The sequence below is a fragment of the Pteropus vampyrus genome, unplaced genomic scaffold (assembly GCF_000151845.1).
Source record: "Pteropus vampyrus isolate Shadow unplaced genomic scaffold, Pvam_2.0 Scaffold110, whole genome shotgun sequence".
Classification (NCBI taxonomy): Eukaryota; Metazoa; Chordata; class Mammalia; order Chiroptera; family Pteropodidae; genus Pteropus; species Pteropus vampyrus.
Genome location: NW_011888891.1, coordinates 761,133 through 787,361, shown reverse-complemented (window position 1 = coordinate 787,361; position 26,229 = coordinate 761,133). Strand labels below are relative to the sequence as shown.

Sequence of the window (26,229 nt, the reverse complement as noted above, 5' to 3'; positions counted from 1 at the left end):
GGTACATACACAGATGGTGGACATAGAGGTTGTAATAATGCGCACTGCTGGCTATTTTTCTTTAAAATGGGCTTCAGAATTTCCCCACAATTTAATAGAAAATTAGATAAGAATTTCATGTACTTTTAAAATTCTAGCATGGCTTGCACTACTTATAAAATAAGTCAGGGAAAGAGAGATCCATTGAGGTAGTTACCTAAGGACACTGGACTAGGGTATAAACATGTACCTAGCACAAGCCAAACATTTTGAAACCGAAAGTGAAAGTGAAAAATTATCCTAGAGGGGTTCCCAGTTTGAGTCTTACCACAACTCTATACTGAACTAAAAACTATGTTAAAACTCATTTGGGAGCTCTAAATTCATGAGATCATCAGCATATAATGTAACAAGAGGTGGAAGGCAAAAGGACAGGTAGATCTGAAAATACTAAAATAGGAGAGAGAGAGAGAGAGAAAGAGAGAGAGAGAGAGAGAGAGAGAGAGAGAGAGAGAGAGAGAGAGAGAGAGAGACCTCAAACCCAGAGGAAGCCAGCTGACTGCAGTGCAGCAAAAGCACAAGCACTATTCCAGAACATGGACATGCTGTCTGTCACCCAAAACCTCACATGGGGGAGGTGGGTGGGATGGGAGGGGACACACAGGGTGGAAAAAGAACAAGGCACAAGACACTTAACGGAGAAGCGCCCACATCTGAACAAACAAAAACCATCACACGCACCCACACATCAATAACCATAATAACGACTATACCATCCGTGCTTTAAGTCACTCATGCATTTCTGCCATCAAGTTCAGACCAGGTGTACCAGGATTTGGCAGAGTGTGTTTTGCATTGCTCAACATGCACACATAACACAGGATTCTTCCTGTCCAGGCCTTAAGGATGAGCTCCAAAAATACAAATGCTCAAGATCCTTATTCAAAAAAGACCCCTTCGGTTACCCTAGTCTAAAAATTCCACTCTTACACTCACATTTATCTTTACTATCAATTAGATCCTTAAAAACACATTGTGGCTGCTTATTGTTTGGTTTCTTTTTGGAGAAAATCCATTTGATTTTGAATCATGCCCATGCACTTCTAACCTTCCAATACATGCTTATTATTATTCCAATCAGATATTGGTAAGAACAAATGGTCAACATACATAAACAACTGGTATACTTCATACATACTCTAGCAACACAAGCATGAATAAAATACTTTAATGAGTCTTCAAAGGGAAAGCTTTTTGTAAAAATATTTTTTTTCCTTTTTTACGAAAGAGAAATATGGAAGGAAATCCAGTATAAAAACTTTTAAGACCAGTAAAATGGTCACAACTGACTGACCTAATATGTCTTGTCATTTAAGTTGCCAAGTTATCAAACCACATTTTTCAAGGCCCAGATCCCCACCATGAACATGTCCAGATTATTCTTAAATGAATCTAAGTCAAATGGTTGCTGCACCAAAGAAGTTTGGTTTTATGGGTTTTAGCCATAATTCACTCAAATAAAATCAGTCCTGTATCTTCATCTATTTGGAAATCTGGTCCCTGCTTTGTACTTTCCACCATATTCCTATTACCGTTTCTATCCTGATAATTGACCTGGAAGACTTTTTCCCCTCTGTCCAGTAAAATTCTAGATATTACTTTGGCTTTCATTAAAGCTTTTTGCTGTGGGCTGGAGAGTATGCTGTTCAACATAGTGGTAGGACCCCTCTGTGGGCATGTTATAAGGATTTTAGGCAAGTTGGAGAATGTATTTATAAATGCACTATTTAGGGATCAATCTGGGTTATCACTTCTCTCCTGCTATTAAAGAATCATATATATGGTCGAAAATATATTATTATGATACGTATTATTCTGATATATGTGTGTGTGTGTGTGTGTGTGTGTGTGTGTGTGTGTGTGTGTGTGTGTGTATAATTTATTTATTCTTTTTTCCTCCCCAAATCTCTTGGCTGTAGGTATATTTGTTAGGTATTGCCAGTCAATAACATCCTACTGAGGTATTGCTGGCTTGAACACTGTCCTGGAACTAATAAGACAGTGGCTGCTGCTCACAGCACACAGACATCTGTTTCTTGCCAGAGGAATGCTATAAAATCCTATTCCAAGTGTCTCTTTATTATACCAAACAAAGAGATCACCTTCACTTTCTCTCTCTCCAGAGAAAGACCCGATTGAAAACAGTGGCCTAAAATCAGGACTGGCCCTAAGTAAACTTTTCATTTTTCAGGTCAGGGGACATATTTCCTATTTTGAATGCCCCACCCAACTCCAAGGCCTACATCCATTAGAATTATGTTAAGTACATGAACTTTACTGAAGGGACCTAGAAAATAGAACTCTGGAGTCTTAGGAGATACGTAATCAATATTTCTTCAAAGATCTCACAGAATTTGGGAATCTTATGGCTACATTTGACCCTGGAGTTAATTATAGGAAGCTCAGAACTTAAAGCATCTTAAAAAGAAGAGAACAAAATCTCTTGAACTACATTAAAATGGCCTTAAAGCTCTGAGAATAATCGATAAAAGTCAGGAAGTGCTCAATTAATGATGAAACCTACAAATAACTAAGCTTAATGGAGTGCAATGCCTGAGATGTAGCAAGCACTATGGGGCATTACCTTAGAAAGTGGAAGTTTTATACCTAATTGATTTTTCATGATTGTCAGTGTATTTGGCCCTTTAACTTGTTTTATGAACTTTTTCCTTTGCACAAACAGCAGTGTGAGGTAGGAGTCGGGTGGAAGGGCTATACTGCTTCCTCAAAATTCCTCATCAGAAAGTCCAAATACGGGGGTGATCTGCCAAGCACCAAGGCCAGTTTACACAGGGCAGGTTTTGCTTAGAGATTTTCAACGGATGAGTCCTCAAATGTAGGTCTATTTAAGGAAGCAAGTCTACGCTAGGGAGAGATGTTGCTCTAAAAGTTGAATGAACAGTACAGGGTTGGCTGATCACCTGTAATCATTTAAATCAGGGGTCCCCAATCCCCAGACTGCAGAATGGTACTGGTCTGTGGCCTGTTTGGAACTGGGCTGCATAGCAGGAGGTGAGCGGTGGGCAAGCGACCGAAGCTTCATCTGTATTTGCAGCCGCTCCCCAGCACTAGCATCACAGCCTCAGCTCTACCTCAGGTCATCAGGCATCAGATTCTCATAGGAGCCTCAGTCCCTGACGCCAAAAAGGTTGGGGACTGCTGCTTTAAATAATAGATTTCAACCCTTTACAACATGCAAAGTCATCTAAGTAAGATCTTTACCAAATAATTCCCTTGGATTCAATTATTAAAATTCAGCCGATTTTTTAATGAACATATCTATCTATCAGCATAGTTAGATTTGAGCTAATAAAGTAGTAGTACATAGATGAAACACGATTTTAATTTTTCGACCGGAGAAACCTAAAAAGTTAATAGACTTATTCCACCCTAGTAAATAAGTCAGTGGTGGAATTGGGGAAAGGATTTCCTGATGCTTCCTCATCTTTCGGTTAAAATCTTAACTAAGATTTTAGTATTTTCCCTACAAGATACCAACAACACAAAAGAATTTTTTTTTTAAAGTCCCAGCTAATGCTGTTAAAATATTCTTGCTTTGGAGATGTTTCTTGCCAAATGTTAGCATAAACTTTTAGGCACACAGAGATTAAAGGTGAACCAGAAATGGAGTTGTAGAGGTAAACACAACTGGGGACATAATTAAAAGAGCAATAATCTTCCTTATCACTACACCTCATGAATTGAAACAGGAATCTTCTGCTCTGACCTGTCCTTTAGTCTCAATTACTAAGTGACACAAGTGACTCCACTTCGACATGTACCTGGGAGTCTAGTCTATAAACGAAGAAAGCAACTGGCCCTTTAATTCAGATGCTATGATTTTTAGGCAAATATTAGTTTTTTTTTTTGAAGTCCCTTGTTTTTCAGTGTCTGGTGGGGTTATCTAAATAAGGACTATGTGCCACTGAAACTCCTGCCATTCCAGCCAGCCATTGAGGAAGAGGCTGCACCTCAGATTGCAACCATTGGCTACTGAACTCACAACAGAAATGACAAGACTTGACATCTTTCAAGCCTTTAAAAATTGTAGTATATTTATGAGATCAGTCTACTTGAAACACGATTGCCCTTGAAGACTACATTTCTCTTTTTCCCAGGCTTGCCTTGCCTCTCAGCAGTGCTGAGAAAGTAGATAAACAGTAATGTGATACCAACCGTGAACTGCTGGTTCTGTCGTCGCCGTTGTGTCTACAGACGGGAACAGAGGATTGGAGGAAGGGAAGAAACAGGAGGAACGGCATGCAAAAAAAGGGAAAATGGAAAAAAATGGAACAGATAATATATGAGCAAGCTTTCAAAGAACATCGCGTGACAAGCAATAATAAATGAAAAGCCAAAAGCATTTGAAGTGAGTTGCACTGTTTTAAGACATGCCTTCAGCTCAAAGCTGCGAGCCAGTGAGGAAAACAGTAAATTCTTTGGTTCTGGGGGTCTTGCCAGGACACATCTACTTGCTAGTCAATAGTCAGGGGAACATGCAAAATGACGAGAAACGCCAGTGAAAACTCAGTGACTGGTAGGTGGCTCTTAACGCATCAAGGCTCAGGACTGTGACAGAAAAGCTCAGTCAAAAGGCTGGCTAAACAATGGATTCATACATTCAAACATTGCCTTTGTTTTAACCCAGCCCACCTGGGCACTCGGGCGTCATGACTGCCAATTAGGCTTCACTGAATCAACTGCACTTTCGGATGATTTTATGGCTTATGCTCAGATGCTTGGAGATGAATATATGGGTTCAAGTTTTCTATCCAGTGTGCTATTTCGGCAGAGTTCAGCTGGAAAGTTCAATTAACTGGGAGGCCATGGGAATGAACATGTTAAAGGTTTTCAGATTAGTTTCTGTACACATACACACATACCCCCTAATCCATTCTCCACTCTGCAGATCTTACTATGTTACGATCTAAAAGCAGAAGTCTGTCGTGGAAACGCCCAGGTCCACATAATTCGCCAAATGACACTTCTAATCCTGTGATATTTCAAAAATTAAACTCTCTAGCCATCCCTTTGCTCACAATTCAGAACCACATTCACTGCCGTGAGCTGCCAGTCCTGCCTTCATGGCTGCATTAGGAGATAGCATGTAATTTTTTTTTCATTGCCAAATGCCTGTGCTGTGCTAGAAAATGTGGTTTGTCTCTTTCCTCTTCTAGTCCTGATGCTGTTATAGTTTTCTCCTTTTACCAAGCTTCAAAACTAGGCCTGCCATACTGGTACCTCATCACAGGAAATTCCTCAAGGGGCTCAAGAAATTTTCTCTTTCTTTTTGGCTAGAGGGGAAGTGGGATAAATACCTAACAAAATGAACAACGACATTCTTTTTCCAGAGTCATTTTAACACCACTATTCTAGCCAACTTCATTCCAGTGTCAACCTATCTGTCCAGGTTTTAATTTTCAGTTCTACACCTCTCAAATATGTTTCCTTCCACATTGCCCCTCTGGCCAGAAAGAAGTAGACACTGACACATGAGCTGGTCATCTCTAGCTGGACTGGGATTCTGGATGAAAACCGTAAGTAGATACTGGTCCTTTTTTATAATGCAGCTACTTAGCTGGTAGTTATTTTCATGAGTTCTGGAGACTTCGAAAGACTTTCGGACTCAACACAGGCAATGTTTAAATGCACTAGAATGATGAACAGAACTTTTTTTTTTCAAATGAGCCTGGTGCTTCTGATTTATAAATACAACCCGTGAATTCACACTGGTGTTTTTCTTCAGTTGGCATGCTTTCCTTAGGATCCTATACCATCAAAAATTTAGCCCTTCCAAGGAGCCAGAATTAACCAGAAGTCTGAGAGGCCACTGTAACTTAATATAATTTTTAACTGGGTTTCTGAAGAATAGACGAAGGAAAGAAAAGCATAAAATATACCATATAAGAACACGATACTTACAAGTCAAGTCTGTATGCATAAAATAGCAGTAAAAAAAAACAATACTGAAAATTGTACAGTCGAAACATCTCTACGCCAGATTCTCATGACGCAGTTGACATATCTCCTTACTTGAAACATCCGAGTCAAGTGTTAGTTTGAGGTGCTTTCAATTTGAAGGGCAAAATCAAACGCACATTTGTACAGAAACACTTATATGCATATTAGTACATTTTTATGGCTAGGCACTGGCTCTTTTCCCAAACAGAAAAAGCAATAAACACTTTGGCTCATTATTTTATAGTAGCATTTCTAATACGCCTTATTTTCACCAGGTAAATCATTAGATAAAATGAAAGAAAGGGGGTGGAGAAAAACCTAAGGGTTAGAGTCTTCAAAAATAATATCTTAACAATAACCAGTGACTCCCCAATTTACTGTCTTCCTACATCCCAACATAATGTTGGCTTTATGATGAAATTAAGCTAAGTGAAGCTAGACATCAGCTTCTATGTGGGTACTAGAAAATAAATAAAGGAAAGTTCACAGTGCAGCTTGCTTCCCCATTTTGGGGATGGGAAATCCATCAATTGCACCCAAAAGGGGAGGAGAGAGGGATGTTGAAAAGGAGAAAACATACTCTAAAACAGTTAAAGGCAAACACAGGTTCAAGTCAAACGACACAGTTACTGCAGCTGGTAATGGCAAAACCGTGGCCAGCGATGGAGCAGGAGACTGCAGCAGTTTAGCTGAGGGCGTATCCGGGGAGTCGGAAGTCGCTGATTCCATTTCTCTAAGAGCATCTGGTGTGCTATCTGAACAGAGGCTATTTCAAGTAAAGAATTAAAAAAAAAAAAAAATCTTCAGAAGTGACTTTGTGCTCCCCGCAGGAGAGCACTGTGACAGGATCTAATTCTCCTCCATAACTGCATTATGACTTCATGCAGAAACCGCAGACACCCTGGCTCTGAGGTGGGCGCGGCTCTGTGAAGCAGAGATTTAAGGGCATCTTAATCACAAGACTGAAAAGATGCGCAAGCTCGTGCTGTGAATCGACTTGTAGGGTCACTCTATATTGTTTGATAACATTCTAAGTGTACAACAGGCAAAATGGAAATAGTGAATTTCCAGTATGTCATAAATGCTGTAATTAGCTTGAAAAATGAGAGTGCCTAATTGCCCTAACAAAAGCTCTTTTAAATTTCGTTTTGTTGCTGTCTTTAAAGAATCACCTTTGAGCTAGGCCTATGAGGAAAAGAGGTCACAGAAAGTTGAGCTGGACTTAGGTGGAGTAGAGTTAGAAATTAAAAAGGCTTCGCTGAGCTATTGTCTCCATTTTAATTTTAATTACAACGAGGGCAAATTTATTGTACATTTGCTTTATACAGTCAACACCAAGCATCCCATGTTCTTGGAAATCCAGTAAGCATGTAAGTGCTCAACAGTCACTCTCTATCTCTTTTATGAGTATAATCAAACGAGGTGTCCAAGGGTGGGCCGGGCACTGCTATTTGAAAGATGCACCTTTCACTAAATATTGACTTTTCTTTTTTTAGTCTTTCAGCCACACAAACAATTTATGGGACCATATCTTGAATAAATTAAACATCATCTATATTTCATGTTGTGGTATACGATATTTACAAAATGAAAAGGCCCTGACAATGTGTGAGATTAGAGACACTAGCCATTTACCAAGTAGAAAAAAATATTACTGCCTCAGAGGCAGCTGGGCAATATTTAGTTGAAACAGTCATGTGTAAGCTCCACTGTGACACACATTCTAATCCTTTCATATGGATTCTCTCCAACTTAGAATTGTTCATTGAGTGTGACAGACTGGGGGTTTAAAACTAATCCATAAATTAGTCCGTGGTCTCAAACACAACGGGTGCCATAAATGAAAATGAAAATCCTAGAACAAAATTAAATTCACAATCTTAAATATTTTTTCTTCACCAATTGCTCTGTGGCACTCCTGCTTTTACAACGTGCAGATTCACTGCAAGACTGCATTTTGGGGTGTGAGTGAGTAGGGTGTACATTAAAAAATGCACAGTGTAATAACCCAGAGAACTCAATCTGCTCAAAAGAAGAGCTTAATTGTAAAGAATTTAAATTCTCCCATTTTGATTGTCATAAGCTTAAATGAAAGCATACTAAGCAGTCTAGACATATTTTAATACATCTTTCCTCAGTTTATTTTCCTAACTAAAGTCAATAAGGAGCCAATGGGTTTTCTTAATTGAATTCTCCTTCAGTTTCTGTTATGGAGCTGCTTTAAATCTAGAAGCTAGGGCAGGCAAGGAATTCCCCTGACAATTTTATTTTCATACTTGTGTTATGTTGGCCAATATATATTAAATATAGGTTTTTTCCCCCATTTATTTATTTATTTGTTTGTTTGTTTGTTTATTTATTTATTTATTTAGACTTATTTGAAATCTATTGAAGGCAAAAATATGTGCTGGAAAATTAAACTTTGAAGTTTATTTTCTACTGGTTTCCCGGTTAATTTTCTTTTCATCTATGTTATGCTTTAATTAAACTCCTATTTCTCAGGGATGGGAGAAGTGGATGGGAACAGGCCCAAACAGGAGAGCTATAATAAAGCTCTCTTACTTCTTAATGTCATCTCCTCTTTGAGTGAAGAGACTGTGTGCGTCGCTGAACAGCAGAAAGGGAAGTGGATTTTTTTTTTTTTTTTGGTTAAGCAATTGCAAGTTTTGTTAAAAGCTTCTTCAGAATTGTTCACTAGTGCTGCTATGCCCTTGAGACCTTTCCATTTGAAAACCAGATGTTCTGAAAATAATAGGAATCTGTACAGTGGTTTCATTTAACAAGGAAAACAATTCCTATATCATGTAGTGTGTGAATGCTGGTAGAGGGAGGGACAGGAAGGGGAAAGGCACAGGGAGCGGAGGAAAAGAAGAGGGTGTTGCAAGGAGGGTGATGGTGGGGAGCGGGAAGCGGCTCGAGAAGCTAGTATTTGTCCCGTGGTAGCCACTGGAGAGCCGGGTCCTTCCAGACAGCTCCTTTATCTCCTACGACCAAGGACCAAGATAGCTCCAACTCTCACTTTCTAATCGTGAGAAACCTGTATTTGCGATATCACTTTTTGCACCGTTGATAAATCTTTTGAACGGAAACATGTCGAGTCTTTATCTCTTGAATTATTTCAAAACAAGGAGCATTAAAGTATGGAAGTTATGATTAGAAAAAAATATCTCACTCACTTTCCTTCTCTCATTCTTTTTTTCTTTTTTTTTTAAATGCAGAACCTGGCAACCTTCATCACTGTAGTATTCTAATTTCTTCCATTCTCTCATAAATCAATATGGGTCAAAACTGGTTGGCTATTATGCTATTTGTAATAGGTTTATAATTATCAGCAAAATAAAAATGTACATATTTAAGACAGTATGAAAAAATGGTAATGCACTTTTGGGGCAAAACTTATGTAAAGGTAGCTCATTACATAAAAGGCTGCTCATAAGTATTGACTAATGTCTTAATAATGTTTTTGTCACCAGGCATACTAGCATATCAGTAACACTCAATATGTATTCAATAAATGATGAATGAAATCGGTCTTAATGGAGTAGGTGCCAACTCTAGAGAAAATGCAATTTAGTAAACATTCTAGGATGAAAGATGTGAATTTTCTATCAACAATGGCTTAATATATGCCTGGAACATAAACACACACAAAACATACACACACTGAAGATAGATGCTTGAAGTAAAGTTAGGGACTCACGCTTAATTTCTAAAATGCCAACCTTTCCTTTTTTTATTTTCTTCCTCCTGGCCAATCTTGCTCCTTGTCTCTGACTTCTCATTTCCCAAAGTCATTATAAGAAAGAATTCTTCTTTGCCAGAATGATACTGCCACCAAGGTCTCAGAAAATCCAAGTCTGGTTCCCTTTAGGGCAGGGTTTTCTCAATATCATTTTGGGTTAGATAATTCTTTGTTGTAGGGTCTGTCCTGTGCATTATAGGATATTTAGTGGTATCCCTGGCCTCTATCCGTTAGATGCCAGTAGTACCCCAAGATGTGACAACAGAAAATGTCTCCAGACATTGCCAAATGTCCCTGGGGGTATGTGGTGGGAGACCCTGGTGGGAGTGGTTGGTAAAACTGCTTTTGGTTGAGAACCACTGCTTTAGGGGAGGGAAACTCAAGACCTCATTTAGGGTAATTATAGAGAGAAAGGGCTCATTCATGAGGCCCCAAAAGGCAAGGGAGGTACCTAGGTCATCCTTTCTTATTCAGATTTTATCCATTCTTTAATGGCACAGAACAAATTCTACTTCTCCTGTGATGTCTCCTCACCTTCTGCCTGTGCCACTGAGTCAGCCCTAACTGCATAGTATCTATCTCCTGTTATTGAGTTCCAATGTATACGTAAAATATAATCATATTTTAAAGGGTTAAAGGAATTTTCTGGCTCCATAGGCACCAGCACGGTGCTGTATGTATTATGGGTACTTGATATTTATTGAATACATCCCTAAAAGCAAATACCCCTTACACCAAGTAAATATCAACAACGCAGAGCAGAAATCAGTAGCCAAGACCCTGGAGAGTAGTAGATAGCTCTATGTGGAGGAAAGCTTTTTACTGCAATTTAGATGGTCATGTTAGAGACTCAGGTTTACTTCTTTCCTCTGTATATGAAAAACTGAAAACATATGCCATGGTGTTGAGTTTCTACAATTTGGCATGTTCTACAGATATTACTGAAAGATAAAGGTGTGCTCACCTTCTTTATGTGATCTGATCCACATTACATACAAACAAAAGCTTATGATATTAGACTATGAAAGCCAAAATCATAATGTGAGCCTGAGGGTGGGACTCACTCTCTCCAAGGTATCCTGGGGTTTTGAGTCCTTAGATACCAAAAAGAAAAACCTTGCCATTTATTTTCTAAGAAACATAAAATATTTAATTGGGTATATACTTTTAAAAAGAGAAAAACTCATTTAGAAATGACCTACTTCATTCTTATGAAAGGATTTTTAAATGTGTTTCTGAATTTGGCCCTATAGCTATTCATTTCTTATTCTAAGGTGATTTTAATTATTTAATTTATGACAGTCACATGTAGAGTGTGACCTAAAGGTTGAACTCCCCCTGGCCTGAATTTTGTATTTAAGCTGCTAAGGGTGTGTAGACTGAGTGCTAAGTGCTTTCTGTGGTACTCCTCAGCATGGATCTAACTCAGGATGCAACCAAACAGAAAGAATACAATATCTGTATTAACTAGGGAGAGAAACACAAAATACTTTCCTAAGATGTTTAAAGGAAAAGCTTGATGGCACTTGCAGACAGGGGTGAAAGCTATCACCAAACAGAGAAACAGGTAATTCTATGTACACCTAATACACAAAGTCAATTAACTTCAAAGAAAGTTCGAAACAAAACAAAACAGACACTCCCACCCCAGCGATGACACTAGGTTCTTTGATTCTGGTTTCTGAGAGGAATCTGCATGAAAGATTTTTAAACTAGTCATGGCTAGCTGTCTCTGTATTTTAACGGAGGACTCCAGGGACAATTTAAATGATGCAGTTTGCTCTTCTACAAAACAGCATATATTTTCATGAATGACACCACACGGACAACTTGACATGATTAAAAAAAAAAAAAAAGCATGGGAGTTTGCTAATAGCAATAAACAGAAATATATTATCAGAATATAAATCAACATGAAAGAGGACAGACACCAAAGAATCTTAGGTAAAATAACGTTGAGGCTCTGCATGGCTTCCATCCCAACTCTATCCCTCAAGTGTGTGTGTGTGTGTGTGTGTGTGTGTGTGTGTGTGTGTGTGTATGTTTAATTTGGAAAGGAATCTAATGACATTAAAGGTGTAATATGGTTGTAAAGCCACAACAATAGTGATGTGGCAAATTAAAACCAAATACTCCTTTCACTACTCTAGAACCTGCAAAAATTCTTCCATAGATGAAGTTATCCTCCACATGTAGGAGATCCGCTCCAAGTAGGATGGAAGGAAGACAGGGACACCCTTGCTCATCTCATCCATCAAGTCTGTGATTCTGAGTGGGCAACCTCAAGTCAGACTGGGCTTATAATTCCTCTCTTTCAAGAGTCTTCAGGATGAAGCTCTAACCTCTTTTGAGGGAGCTGGGTGCCTGGGAACACGATGATAGTCTGCCTTCCTAACAAGGGGAACAAGTCTACTATGTTGGTTACAGAAGATGAAAGATAACAAGAGAGCACTTCCTTTCAGAGAAATCTGAAATCAACTCTGACCTTTTGAATTTAAAAATCTTTTTCTATTGTATTTGTACATTTTCTTATAATGAAACTCTGACCTGGGGAATGGGTTTCAGTTATTGCATTTGACTGGGAGAGAAGAAATAGATGACTGTGGGCTGCTTCTTTTTTTTGTAAGCTCAGGCTTTATGTAACTGTCATTAGATTTAGCTGTTGAAGCTTTTAAGGCTAATGGTGACTATAATATACCAAACAGTGCAAGAGAGAAGAGTGGAAATTAATTTAGCGATCCATTTGTCAAGATTCAGTCTGGAAGATTTTTTAGGAACCAATCTAAATCTAGGGGATAGCCTGGACCTTTAAAATGGGATACAGAATCATTCAGCTTCATAACCTTTAATCTGTTTGAAGAAAGGAGCAAATGTTAAATTGCACAAGTGTACTTTCTGGGCAAGATAAATATATATAAGACTGCTTGTTAAGACACAGTAAGCCTGTAAGATCACATCCATTAAGGCAACGAATTCTACAATGTTGTTTCAGTGGCAATTTCAGTTTAGCTACTTTTGGGTGTGCCAGTGAGAATCTGGGAATTCATTAACACAAATGCATTTTGTGTGTAGAGACGATTCAGTTGCTAACATCAGAAGGCTAATGTGCATGCATGAGATCATCTTACACTACCCTGAACTGAGGGGCCAGGAGAGGAAAGAGAGAAGCCAGGACAAGGCCCTGTTAAATGTCCCTCTGATGTGGACAGAAATATAGCATTGTTTGTTTTTAAAATTTCCTCTTAAGTGGAGTCTCTGCAGTAGGAACTGTGATAACAGTGAGTTGTAGCTGTGTGAGAACATAAGGTTAGCTGTAGTGTGGAGTGAAGGATTAAATGCTGGGTACGGAAGTGCCGCCTCCTGATCGCTGAGATTGATTGTGGGGGAGGAGGAGTTCATGGAGTGCCAAGAAAGGTCTTAAAAAACAAAAACAAACAAACAAAATAAAACCCAAACCTAAGATAGTGAGAGGCCAGCCACAAATGAAAAGTGTTTTTCCATATTAAAGAGAAATGTGGTGTTTGTACAGAGTAAGGCCTCAGCTGCTTTAAACTGTAAACCTGGCTAGCTCTATGTGAAACCTTCTACAATGAGAGGTAATAAAGGCCTGCTCCTCTCTGGACAACTTCTACAAAGAAAATACAGACTACTGTAGGGTGTTCTTAAACAGTTCACATATGCAGGGCAGTGGAGAATGGAGTGATGCAATTTACACTAACATCCAAAGGGCAATTCACAGGAAGCTTTATGAAAGCCTGGTAACAAGAGCTCAAGCGTAAACTGGTGTACAACCTGGATCAGAGGTAAGGAATCATAAAGGGTAAATAACCTAGTTCGTAGGATGGCAAGTTGATAGCATGGTTGCTCTGGAAATCAGAGTTAGGAAGGAGCATCTTCACTGTGCTTATCAATGATCCAGAAAGTGGGAGGAATCTATTCACTATACTGAAAAACTGAGTTTACTTAAGAAGCAGAAGGGACTAACAAAAAACTAAAACAGAAATACGCACAAACAAGAATTTAGGAAGTAGCCTCCATGGAGTTGAGTTTAGAGTGAGACAAAAAAAAACAATTGATGGATTTTCAGAAGATTTTAATTTAAGGCACTGATGCTTTTATAAACAACATTCAGAAAAATCCTCACTAGTGGCTTAAAGTTCTCTTTGTTCCACTGTATGGTTAGAAAGGTGAAGAAAATTGAGATTAGACAATCTCTTGTTATATTTCATAAACAGATGAGGCCTCCTCTTTCATTGACTACTTTGAATTTTCATCATATCTATCTCACTGACTCCTGTGAAAATTGAAAATGTCCCCAGAAAGTCAATGTAAAGAATGGTTGCCGTATCTAGGGTGGTAAAGAGGATTTATACATGAAGAATGATGAGTAAAATATTCAGTGTTTTTAAGGAAGTCAAGTGATAGGAATGTATAACAGGACTCATGGCTCCGAGAGACCTTGCAGTCTCATCCAGTAACAGAATGAAGGAGAAAAGTTATTTTTCAAAGAGTTTTTTTTTTTTCCCCTCATAGAATAATTACTTGTACATGTTTCTGTGACAGCTACCTGCAAACGGTCGGTGGGGAAGGCTTTACCAAAAGGAAATCCTCCATGTGTAGTTGACACGGTGTGGCCATAACCCTTGCTATCTTGTTAGGCATAGGACACTCCAAGGTTCCCAGACAAGCAACATCAAGTGATACGAGAGCCACTGGAGACCAGGAAGGGGATGGATGGCATACCTCCTACCTCAGTGACAGTCAGAAAATAAGAGATAGTAAATCTCATTTTGAATAAGTTTCAGACAATCCAAAGAGACAAAGCCATTGAGTTATAACCTCTGTGGCTGCCTCTCCCAACATCTAACTGAGGGCAGCGAGGCATACATGGGTACCCAGCATGGAAAAGACAGTGACTCCCTCTGATCTCCTGTGACCACCCAGGGAACAAAAACAGGCAGGAACATCATCAGCAGTACTCTCTGGGGCAGGAAGGATGACAATGTACTTAGGAACATGGCCCACATGGGCATGTTAAAGGGTGTATACTTTCCTTCACATGGATTAAGATGAAATTGAGACAAGGAGAAGATCCAAAGCCATAATACTTACCATTTCATCAACCACGGCTAAGCATAAGCTATCAGCGTGTCCTCTAAGAGCCAGGCTGCCTTTTCCCTAGCATCTTGCTTTGAATCGTGATGCTTAAAAAAAGAATTCTCTCTTATGGGTAAGCAGCAAAATATCTGATCTACTGTTAAATGCCTGGATGTTAAAAGATTTTCTGAGGTTTTTAAGATTCAACCTAAGAATACAGTATCTAATGTCTCTGAAGTTCCAAAATAAAGGAACAATTAAATCCAAAGGATTTAAAGGGAACTTTTAGGCTTCTTTTTATACATACCAGAAAGACAATATACATTCAGGGCATTTCCAATGGTAATGAAGGTACCATACCTGTGATGATGGTAAGGATGGTGGTGGTGGTGGTGGTGGTGGTGGTGGTTGTTGTGGGAGGAGGGATAGTTGTGGGGGGATCTGGATAAAAAAAAAAAAAGGAAAATCAAACCCACAATGCTGAACACAACAATGATCAGTAATGACAAAACAAAAGCATGAGGACATTGAGATGTTCGATGATTTCCCCGTTTAAAAGCAAGTTTTTCCCCAAAGACTTATGTCTTCTAATTATATCCCAAAGCCTTAGTTGGAAGAGCTAAGAAAAGAAGAGATTTGTATTAATGAAGTGAACTAGGAATGAGGAGAGTTGAAGTAGAGAAGGGAGGAAAAAAAGAACAAAACATCTGATACCTCTCACCCCAATTTGATTTCAAAAGTGAGGTTAGACCAACTCAACACCCAAGAGGGTGTGATGGTTTTCATTACATTTTATACTTTTACAGATGGGAGGAAGGAGGAGATGGTGCCACTCTATCTGAAGGGCTCCTGTCGGCCAAGGATGAGTGTGTTCCTGCTCCCTTGCTCTCTATGACTGTTAACTTCATTATTCTCCACCTGTACATGCCATCAGAAAGTAAAACTACTTCTATACTTCTAAATAAAGAAGAGAGAATGTCACCATTAAATATCAAATTCCAGGCATGAGAGATTTTACTGAGATTTTATTTAAAGTCACTAAAAATGCACAACTTACCAATATTAGTAAGTTAGTTGCCTTTGCTTACGTTAAAAGCTTGACCTAAGTGCACTACAATGATAAGACTGATAGAACGTTTTCCATCTTGTAAACAAGAGAACTAAGCATAAATGAGGCTTGACCGTCAAAGCCAGGAATCCCAAAGGGAATCCATTGTCAGATGCTTGATAACTGTATATTCTTCTATCATTTCAGAAATTATTTTGGGGAAAAGGGAAGGGCAAATATGAAAGAGAAAAAAAAATTTCTAAGCCCCAATGATCAAACTGAATGTGTTAAATTGTCAGCAAGACTTTGAACTAAGCGATCATTCTGCTATAATAGAGCACAAGATGATTTGAAGGCTTTTGATTTTAAATTTTATCTAAAGCACATCAATTTTTTCTCCCCGACACATCTGGTGTCCTTTTATCTCCAAGTGAGCTCTCAGATTGTCTAATTAATACATCAAAACTTTAATTATATACTGCACCTTTACTGGGTTTGATACAACTTCCTGAAAGTTTATGAAAATATTATCTTGGTTCTTGGTTATAAGGTCTGCTTAAAATGATTCTTACTACTGATCAATAATCTGAGGTTTTAATGCTCCTCATGGACTTCTCTCACACATACACAAATGTACAAATATGATAGTGAAGAATCAACAAATTGTTGATAGTGAAGAAACAGCAAATTGTTCATTTCATTTAAGATGAGGACACAAGCAGTTTAAACTATTGTTCAAAGCAGCCTCACTTGCGTTCAGAAGGAATTTCTAAAAACAAACAAAACAAACAAACATTCTTCTCTAAGAAGTAGAAATCGTTAAATTAGTAATTTCAAACTAATTTTTTTAGAAGAATAGGCAGTGCATTCAATCTTGCTCCTTGGACACTCTCTTATGGAGGCCACAGGTGGGGAAGCATTTGTGACCTGGCAGATCATTTCGATGTACCTGTACCCTGCTGCAGGTGTAGCCGAAGATACAGATGAGTGAGGTGTACTGCCCCCTGAGCTAAGCACTGAAGACTTCCTGCTCTCTCTAGAACCTAACTCAATGGTACCCAGAGAAGTACCTGCCCAGTATGTGAACAGCTAACGTGGTTTTTCTGTTTTGGTTCAATTACAATATTTATCACTGAAAAGAAACATGTGTACCTTGAAGACTTCTCCTGATATACTACAATGCTATTTCTGTTCTTATCTATAAAAGTTTGGCATAAAATATGTGATGTCCACAATACAATCAAAAAGGATCTGAAGGTGACTTGAAAATATGATTATGAGCAAGGACTGGACCAGACTAATGAGGGAAGAGACATCAGGAAAAAAGGTCACCAGTTCCTTTCATTATGTGAAAAATCACACATTTAGAATAATTTCCATTACTGCTGGGGCAACTGTTGTTCTTTACATCTGGCTCAAGTGACCTAAATGAATTAGATTCTGTTAACAGGTAAAACCTTAATGCTTAGATCATTTCTAGCAATAAGAACAATATGAGACCGCTATTAAAAAAATACACAGTGGGAGCTAATGAGCTGGGTTTAACACATAGAAGCTAAAAGAACAAAACAAATGGGGGCTCGGGCACTAAGTTACTTCCAGAAAATTAAACATGGTAAAGACATGTTAACTCTTAGTTCATAAAGTACATTGAAAGTTACTGTAGTAGTACAGTAAATCAGCTTGGAAAAGAAAATCTATTTACCACCTTCTCAATTTGCTAGAGTATTTTATTAAGAGACCAGCAACACCTCAGGTTAGTATGCTAGCCTGCCATGCCAAGCACTGCTAGGAGCACAGATTAAGGGCGGGAAGGAGGAAAGAGGCCATAGAGCTAGCAAATCCCTAGTCAAGGACAAGGGCATCATCTCGGATTGGGGAGATAGGTGTGTGTAGAGGTATTTGCCTAAGCAACTGGGTCTCTGCTTCTTGGCTTTCAAATAGTGCACTCTGGCCCCGTAAGTTAATTCCAAAAGAGCAATCTTACATTGGAGGGAACTGTACTATTGGAAAGCAGTCAGAATAAAAGGAACTACAGAGAAAGATATAAATTTTACTGTAGACTTTGGAATCAAAGCATTGTGGCTCTGATTTAACAACCTTGTAAACTGGGTTAAGTTATGTGACCTCTCTAAGCTTCATTTTATCATCTGTAAAATGGGATGATGACAGTGCTTACCTCATGTTATTGTGGAGATCAGAGGTGATCATGCATGTAAAACAGTCATCGTAGGGCGTGGACGAAGTGAGCACTCAATAAGTCCTAGCCATAAGCTAGTGTCCAAAATTATTCAACTATAGCTGTCCATCAAATCCACAAAATGTTTCTCATCTTGAGATGTAGGAACAGTAGGTACAAAAATAAATCAACATCGTTTTTCTAGATACTTTAGTCTTCAGAATCAAGGAAGCATATTATAGACTGGTAGAAATTTGTCACTGCTTTTTATAATCTGCAGTTTATAAAATGAGCCGGATGAAAGTCTGTAAACCTGGGTAATGGCAATGTAGGGACTCGCATGAGGTTCAAACCCTGATATACAGAGAGCAGACGGGAGGGACATAGAAGTGGATGGGAGGGATTTACCTTTCCATCCCCCTCTATCAGCAGATTGTGAATAGTCTGAGGAAGAGAGGTAGCTCTGTGGATTGTCAACTTAAAATGGGGCATGAGGCGCCCCCCATGCCTTCTCAGAAGAGCCATTCCCTTGACTTTGATCTCTTTAGCTACTGGGGAAAATTAATGATATTATGTGTAAACCACAGACAACTTGGGTAGTGAGCAAAGAAAACCTACCTTAGAAGTCTACAAATAAGGTGATTACATATGATCCTTTAATTTTGCATTATGGTAAGGAAAAAAAACCCTCAGGTATAGGCTATGAATTGTATATTAACATCCATTGTAGATGTGGTGTAAAGCATGCTTCTATTTTATCAAAAATACTTGTCTTTCTATTTTCTTCATAAGGAAAGCGGCCAGCTTCTAAGACATTATGGTGTAAATATTCCACATGTATGTTTATGAGTGTCTATGTGTATATTCACATACACTTACACTGGGATTATTTACACTGCTAATGCAAAGAAGGAAATGAACTCACATATTCATATATTTATAAGACACTGAAATTTTCATGTCTATGGCTACTCATTCTGTGTCATGTCAGTTCATAACTATTTTTCCTGGTATAAAACTAACCAAGAGAATTCAATTGAACAGAAGATACTCAATTTGTCATCATAAGACTAGAGAGGCAGTACACTTTTCAACTAAATAGAGAATATTCATCATGCACAAAACTGACGATAAGATATAAATGGGAAACAAGTTTAAAATGCCTGGCACACGGTAGATGCTCAATAAGTGTTTGTTGACTAGAGAATGAAATTCGTAATATGTTTTAACAATCCTGTAAAAAGATATTAAGAAAACAGACAAATTAAAAAAAATTGTGTCTAAAGCAGTAGCTATAGGTTGGTCATTCATGCAACTACCAAGGACCTTCTCTGTTTTCCAAGTATTTACTGGCTTGCAATATCTTCTGTGAGGTAATAGCTTCATGCTGAAAATAGGATAGCTCTGCTCATCAAAGCAGGAGAAAGGCTCGACCAGGTATCATAGGAGAATACCACTGGGAATAAACTTTCTGAGATGAAAAGCCATTAATTGGTAAGGTTGAATTTTACAGTCATTATTTCTAATGTAACCTCCACAGCTTGTGCCCGAGGACACAGCTTTCTTACTCAGCACGACTAGAGACCGTGATCTAGTGGGAAATCCACATGAATAGAGGGAGTGAAGAAAAGTCACTGCCTGCCTTGTGGAGACACTGGGGTCCACCCCAGGCCAGGCTTCTTTAAGTTCTTGAAGGAAACAAATGGGCTTTTGGTTTTCAACTTGACCAAAAGCTTTGGGAGTGAACTGTAAGTGGCAGTTATATGTAAATGAGTCTAATAGAAGGTGTTTTATCTTTTCACGTACCGTATACATACAGCATATAATCCGAATGAGCTTTGCCCACTATGTTTGAAGCTTCACAGCGGTATGTACCATTATCTGTTTTGTTCAGGTTATTGATGAACAGGTTGGGCCCGGACAGTACGGCATGTTGAGGCATTTCGTCATCGACTCTCACCCAAGTTACCATCACAGGCCTGCAGAGGAAAGGGAAACAGACAGGTTACATTATTATTTCCCATTAAGATGTCTGCATCAAACTTCTCGCCCACACATTAAATGAATCACAGGCAGGGTGACACAATTAAAGAGGACCTACTGGAGATATGTTAAGTTCACAGAATTACAACTGTGATGTCTCCAAAAATCTGTTTGGAATGTTAATTTTTTTAAAAAAAAAAATATTATCAGGTGTTGAAAAACTTTCAACAGATCATAAGCAGGAGTCTTATTATTTCCAACTCATCTTCAACGAATCAGTAAATAAACCAACGTGCCCTATTTTTATGCCCTGCTGTGTGGTTTCACACCAGTTCAGACAGGACAGAGCTCACCTATTGTTAATCATCTCATTAATTAGGGGGAAAAAATCCAATTCTTGGCTAGTGATACATGCATTAATCTGATGGTTGCTAACACACCAAGACACTTGCTTAGAAGACACTTGTGATATTTAAATGGAGTTCGAGTTTTATAAAAAGGAATGGACTTTTACATCTGCATAGTCCTTTCTGTTGGGCTCTGCTGTTTGAAAAAAAAAAAAACACCTCTTCTCATTCTGAAAAGATGCAATCACTTCTTCTGTCTTTAACTCCTACCTATAACCCGCCCTCCTCCAACCTAAGATGCCACCGCATCCTCTGCTGCCCCAGTCCACCTCATATACGTGTTCCCTGGCAAAATGCCTTCCTTTACGGGCTCTCTCCAAGGCCCACATACTATTACCTCTCTCTGTCGCGTGTGCACCTGCAGGCCCCACAGCTTAAGGGAGACGCTCCCCAGTTAATCACTGCGGAGTGCATCTCCACATGAACTCTTCAGGTCCTATGGCACTTGCTCATCAGGGACGAGTTTGTTTTAGTGATTTAAGTACCACATTTGTATCCATTAGGAAAAAGAAAATTTTACAAGATGCTCCGGAGCCAAAATTGCACACAAGTAAAGTATCTTTCAAACATACTGACTTTAAAACTTCCGATCTTCAACGTGGCTCCCCCAACCTCCTGTGAAATCGAGGCCACATCTAGCATTGTGCCAGAAAACTTTCACTTTAAAGGAAGGGAAACATAGATTCCAGTGCAGAGGTAACTTCCTTTCAGTTTCTATCACTACCTCTAGGAGAGTGACATGACAAAAGACCCACGCTTAATGATGAACGGATCCTCAAGTTAGCCCTGTCAAGCAGCATTCCAATTTTCAAATGGGATGCGAAGTTACAATTTTTCTTTAATTACACATGGGTTTGTCATCATGACCTAGTAAATTATTTAAAAATTAGTACCGCATATGTCCTCCTTGCAGGCAATGGCAAATGGGTCTGCCTGGCAATCAGACCTAATGTCCTGCTGTTTGACAGCTGAAACAATCAGTGGGGGTAAGTGCTGAGAATATTCGCAACATTTAATGGCAAGTTAAATTACCATTTTTATTGTATGCAATTTCTTGAGAAAATAAATAGGTAATATGCTAGAAGGGACAGCAGCAGAGTGACGCGTGCTTGCTTATACAACCATATACCCGTTCCTATTTGAGAGGAACAAACGAATACCCTCTCTGGCACAAATGTCCCGAAGAAAACATGTAATTTACTGTCCCCGTGGCACGTCTGATTGAACACAGTACCTTCTTCAGGAGAAAAAAATAGAGAAACGAAATATAGGTTAGCAAGTCATATTCTGTAAATGTGGTTAATGTGGTTGAATATAGGTATTGCAAGTGGCAAGAGGCCCGTGAGAACTTTTTTTTCTCTACTGGATTGTTTTGGAGGTAAGGTAAGCTGCTAAGGTAAGCTGCTGGTAGGGCATGATTCAGTTTTGGAAAAGAAAGATCTGAGTCTTTTGCATCGTTCAAAGAGAAAAAAGACCACTCTGCCAAAGCTTGAAGCGTTTGAAACCAAATAACTTTGGAACACCAGAGGAAAAGCAAAACAGACCAAGACCACCTCCTACTTTCTAAAGGTCATCTTTAAAGCTCCAACTGGTCAGTCAGTACACAGAGAAGCAAATTCTAGTCCAGGGAGAGGTAAACACAAAACAGGGAGGGCTGAAGTGAGAAGAGAGTGCTGGCAGCAGCCAGGCTCCCTTGGGCTCTCAGGTCTCTCTTGTCACAGATCCTTCCTTAGGTGCGATGAGGAGAGTTCTTTGCAAAGCTTTTAGGGAAGCTTTGTTAAGACACTCTGAGTTCCTTACATGAAAAACTGTGATCGCGATGTTGGTAAGCAGAACTCTGAGAAGAAAAAAATCATACCACAGGGACAGCAGAGGGAGCTCAATGCTGTTTTTTTTTTGTTGTTGTTGTTGGGGAGCACTAACAGTTTGAGAGCTAATCCCAACATTGACCTGTTGTGCCATTTTATGATTCCATGGGTTGCTCTTTCCAAAAGAAATAGTTAAAACTAATCTTCATTCTACTAAAAAGATGAAAGATTCCATCTCCTCAAACTAAACTGAATAATATCTAAAACGGTATCACCACACGGCTTTTGTTGTTGTTGTGTTAATGATGATAGCTATAGTTTCTCTAATTCGCTTTCATTCATTCAGCAGGGGTAAAGTAGCTTCTTTACACTTTTCAAAAAAAATAAATAAATAAGAGTGCTCGTTGGTTCTTTTCTTGCATGCATACATACATTCCTTGAGAAAAGGTCCTGAATCATTTCTTCCAAACAAAGACATTTCTAGGAGTCACTCTTCTTTGAGAGAAGGAGAAGCACAATTACAGGTAGGGCAAATTCATGCTGGCATTAAACACAGCAGCTTTCTATATGTCTAAAAACCATCTTTCCAGCCACTTACACATTAACATAGAAAGTAGCAGACATGTCATTAGATTGTGGGCACACTAAAAATTTATTAGGATTGTTTTTGGGTGAGAGAAAATCGTTCTGACAACTATGTTGATGATAATAAAATAGAATTAGCTGAGTTTTCGATCTTGGCTGGAATTTCATTCCCCTCCCCCCATCCTCACCATTAAGAACCACAGTTATTTATTTCCCTTTTCATTGAATATTATTTTATTTCCTGAAAAATATTCCATCCTTTACAGCAGGAGACAGGTGACAGGCTGATGAGTTGTGAATGCACATCTCTGTGTTGTGACATTCACTGCGCATGACCCTCTGTCAACCTTGGCCTTCGGAACTTACTGGGGTTTCCCGATGGCTTCACATGTTAACTCAAGCGCGTCCCCTTCTCGGGTTAGGCCTTGTAGAGGGTAAGTCATCTGAATATGCACTTGAGGCTTATCTGTATGACAACAACAAAAGTATCATGTTTAGCAAACGATATCATCAGGTAAAATCAGACTTGTATGCTGCCACAAACCCCATACTACCGGCACTCTCTCTCTCCATCCTTATGCCGTCAGTAACATCCTTCTAATTAGTTAGTAATCCTGGCATTTGCTCAAATTAAATTGACTAATAACTCTAAGGAGTGAACCGCGAATAGATAAGAGATTCATAAGCCAACTGCGCCACATCAAACATTTCCTGTGAAATACATTTTGTTACATTGAAGTTTATCTCCAAACTCACTCAAGCTAAAGGAAACTCATTTGCCTTCATGCTGAGGTGAAGCCACAGATATTTGTGGTGCTTGGAATTGATACATTTTATCATATATCACATATTACTATGTGACAATACGTTGTGACACTGCATATTAATAAATTTGCTTCTTCTATGTTCTTGCTTTCAAAGGAGAAAGGCAAAACTTCTGAATTCTATTCAAATGGCTCTAAAAATAAAGAAATGGGAGGTTAAAAATAAAGAAATTGGTGGCCCCTAATTAAACTCTTTGACTTCTCAATGTAAACATATAAGAAGGAAACTGACAGTCTACTGAGGGCCTACTATGGTAGGAACAGTAATTGGTGGCGAATAACCCGTTTTAGAGATGAGAACACTGGTACCGAGAGTGAAGTAGAGAGAAACCTAATGAGACAGCTCCAGAAAATATATGTTGGGAAGTGTTTTTGATTCAAAACCACATTTACCAATAGCAATCCATTATTAAAATCAAGGATAGCTTTCTAATGCAGTGAAGTACTTAGGTAGATGATAGAGGTATTCTTACTTCTACTAGATACTTAAAAGCTGAGTCTGTGGGGGGTATGGGTATGAGAGATGAATGATGGGAGGTGTAGGAAGTAGGGAGGGAAGTGGAAGAGATTGGAATTAAATACACACACAAATACATTTACTAATAAAACCTGGATGAAACTGGGAGGTATTTTTTTTCCTATTCTGAACTAACAAGCTATTAATCCCTAAGTCAGTTTTCTCATTTAATTCTGTGGCTCTGTAAATGTATGTTTTGGGAAATGTACCCAAGAGTAATAAATGTGAGAGGGCAAGACATCAGTTGGCTGAAAGGTCAAAACAATTTCCATAACTTTACTTTCTCAGACAATCACACCACCTAAACAACAGCCCCTTAGCCTTTCACAAGCAGTGGTTAGTTCATTAGCATTCATCCTACGGAATAAGGGAGAAAACAGAGATATGGCAGGGCTCAACTCATCTCCACTTGGACCCAGCTGAGTAAGTTGCACAAGGGAGTTCTCTCTAGGGATGGCTGCTTTCCAGATGCATCTTGGTAGTCTTTGTTCCTATCAGGGATCTTTCTCTTCTGTCTTTGAAAATCACGTGGCATTCAAAACCTTTTGAGAACGCCTTCTTGTATACCCGTGTGCACTGCACACAGTAAGTTGGTCATGCTTTCTAAGAAGCTAAGTCCCTTGCCAGAGAACATAAGTTAACAGGCCTGAAGCTCCAGCTGACCCTTCTGAGTAACAGGGTTCTATTCTTAGACTTGATGGCAAAGGAAATGCTTAAGAGCAAAATGGCATAGAGGGTTCCAGATACTGATAACTGGGTTGGGAAGGTAGTCATTAAAGACAGACAAAAATACAGGATGAACAGGATGACTTTGAAAGAGGACTGACTGCTGGGTGGAAACAAGAGCTCCTGGGCACTCGCCTCTGAGAACTACAGACTGTATCTTAAGCTAAATACAACCACTGGGTGACAAATGTGGGTCTATTACTTTTAGTGGTATAATACACACACACAGATAGTTGGTTAAATTTATCAAAAACAAACACATTATACAAAAAAAAAACAAAAACAAAAACCAAAACACACCAAAAAAACAACAAAAACAACAACGCAGACAATAAGAGACCATATGTTCATACTCAGAAACAGCATCATTTACGAAGTTCCTGGTTAGGGAACCTCTGTCATTCTTATCCATGAACCATTCTTGGTGAGGATAAATTTAAAGCCCCAAATTTGGGCTGAAATGTAACATTTGCTTATAGGTTAATCTCTGATTCATGGAAGGGCTACATTTTCTTTGCATTGCTAACTTCAGCCCATTAATTAAGGAGAAGCAGAATGCTTGTTGGCCTATGTAAAAGGCTTTTTGTTTTTTTTCCCCCTGTGTAATTTACGAGCAAACAGAGATGGTATATTTTTCAGCACAGTGCACTAAAGGTTTTACATGCTCAACTTCCATTAATAATAAAGAGAGTGTTGAAAATCTAATCCACTCTGCCTTTTCGGTACCACTGAGTTTGTTTTAGTTAAATGCTTTTTTATGTTATTAATGGCTGTTTACCAGTTGTCAGTTATACAAATTAGGAAGAACAAGCTAAGGATTTCCTATACCTGAAACTTATGTTAATAAAAAAAAAATTATATACTAAGCTATAGAAAATGCACCTTTGATTTTGATAAGTGGTTTTTCTAGTTTACTCTTTAGGTTTCTGGAGAAACATCTACCATTTACTTAGGAGTACAGCTGCCACAGTTACCTTAACAGCTGGGTGAAAGTAAACATTAATCTCGCTTATATTATACAGAAAAATGTCCTCTTCTGTTGACACATGTAGAATTTAGGCATATTATCTGACTGTGGGGCAGATAGGAACCAAACAGAAGGTCCACGTGTCCTGATTCCTCCCTGGTTGAAAGAAACTTATAGACAAATCCCATTCCCTGTCCTTTGCCCTGAAAGAAGAACTTTTAAATATTATTTAACAGGTACACTAGAAACCCTGGGATTCCACTGGCACCTCTAAAACACAGGGATGTTAATGTTTCATAGTAAGATCCTGACTACAATATAGGTATGTCAAAATACTGAATAATCC

The 26,229-nt window shown here is 38.7% G+C and overlaps 1 protein-coding gene across 3 annotated transcripts in view; it reads right to left on the bottom strand.

Annotated features, from left to right (window-relative positions):
* Positions 1-26,229, bottom strand: part of CADM1 (cell adhesion molecule 1) — a 322,797-nt gene that overhangs the window by 22,845 nt on the left and 273,723 nt on the right. Inside the window, exons 6-9 of one of the 3 annotated variants that reach the window (XM_011365362.2) lie at positions 23,216-23,315; positions 19,873-20,045; positions 15,200-15,280; positions 4,216-4,248 (exon numbers count right to left, since the gene is read on the bottom strand). In XM_011365362.2, the coding sequence (XP_011363664.1) occupies positions 4,216-4,248; positions 15,200-15,280; positions 19,873-20,045; positions 23,216-23,315 (387 nt within the window). Of the gene's footprint in view, positions 1-4,215; positions 4,249-5,719; positions 8,923-15,199; positions 15,281-19,872; positions 20,046-23,215; positions 23,316-26,229 lie in introns of those variants that run through there. The other 2 variants (XM_023533737.1, XM_011365363.2) reach the window with 2 other exon arrangements.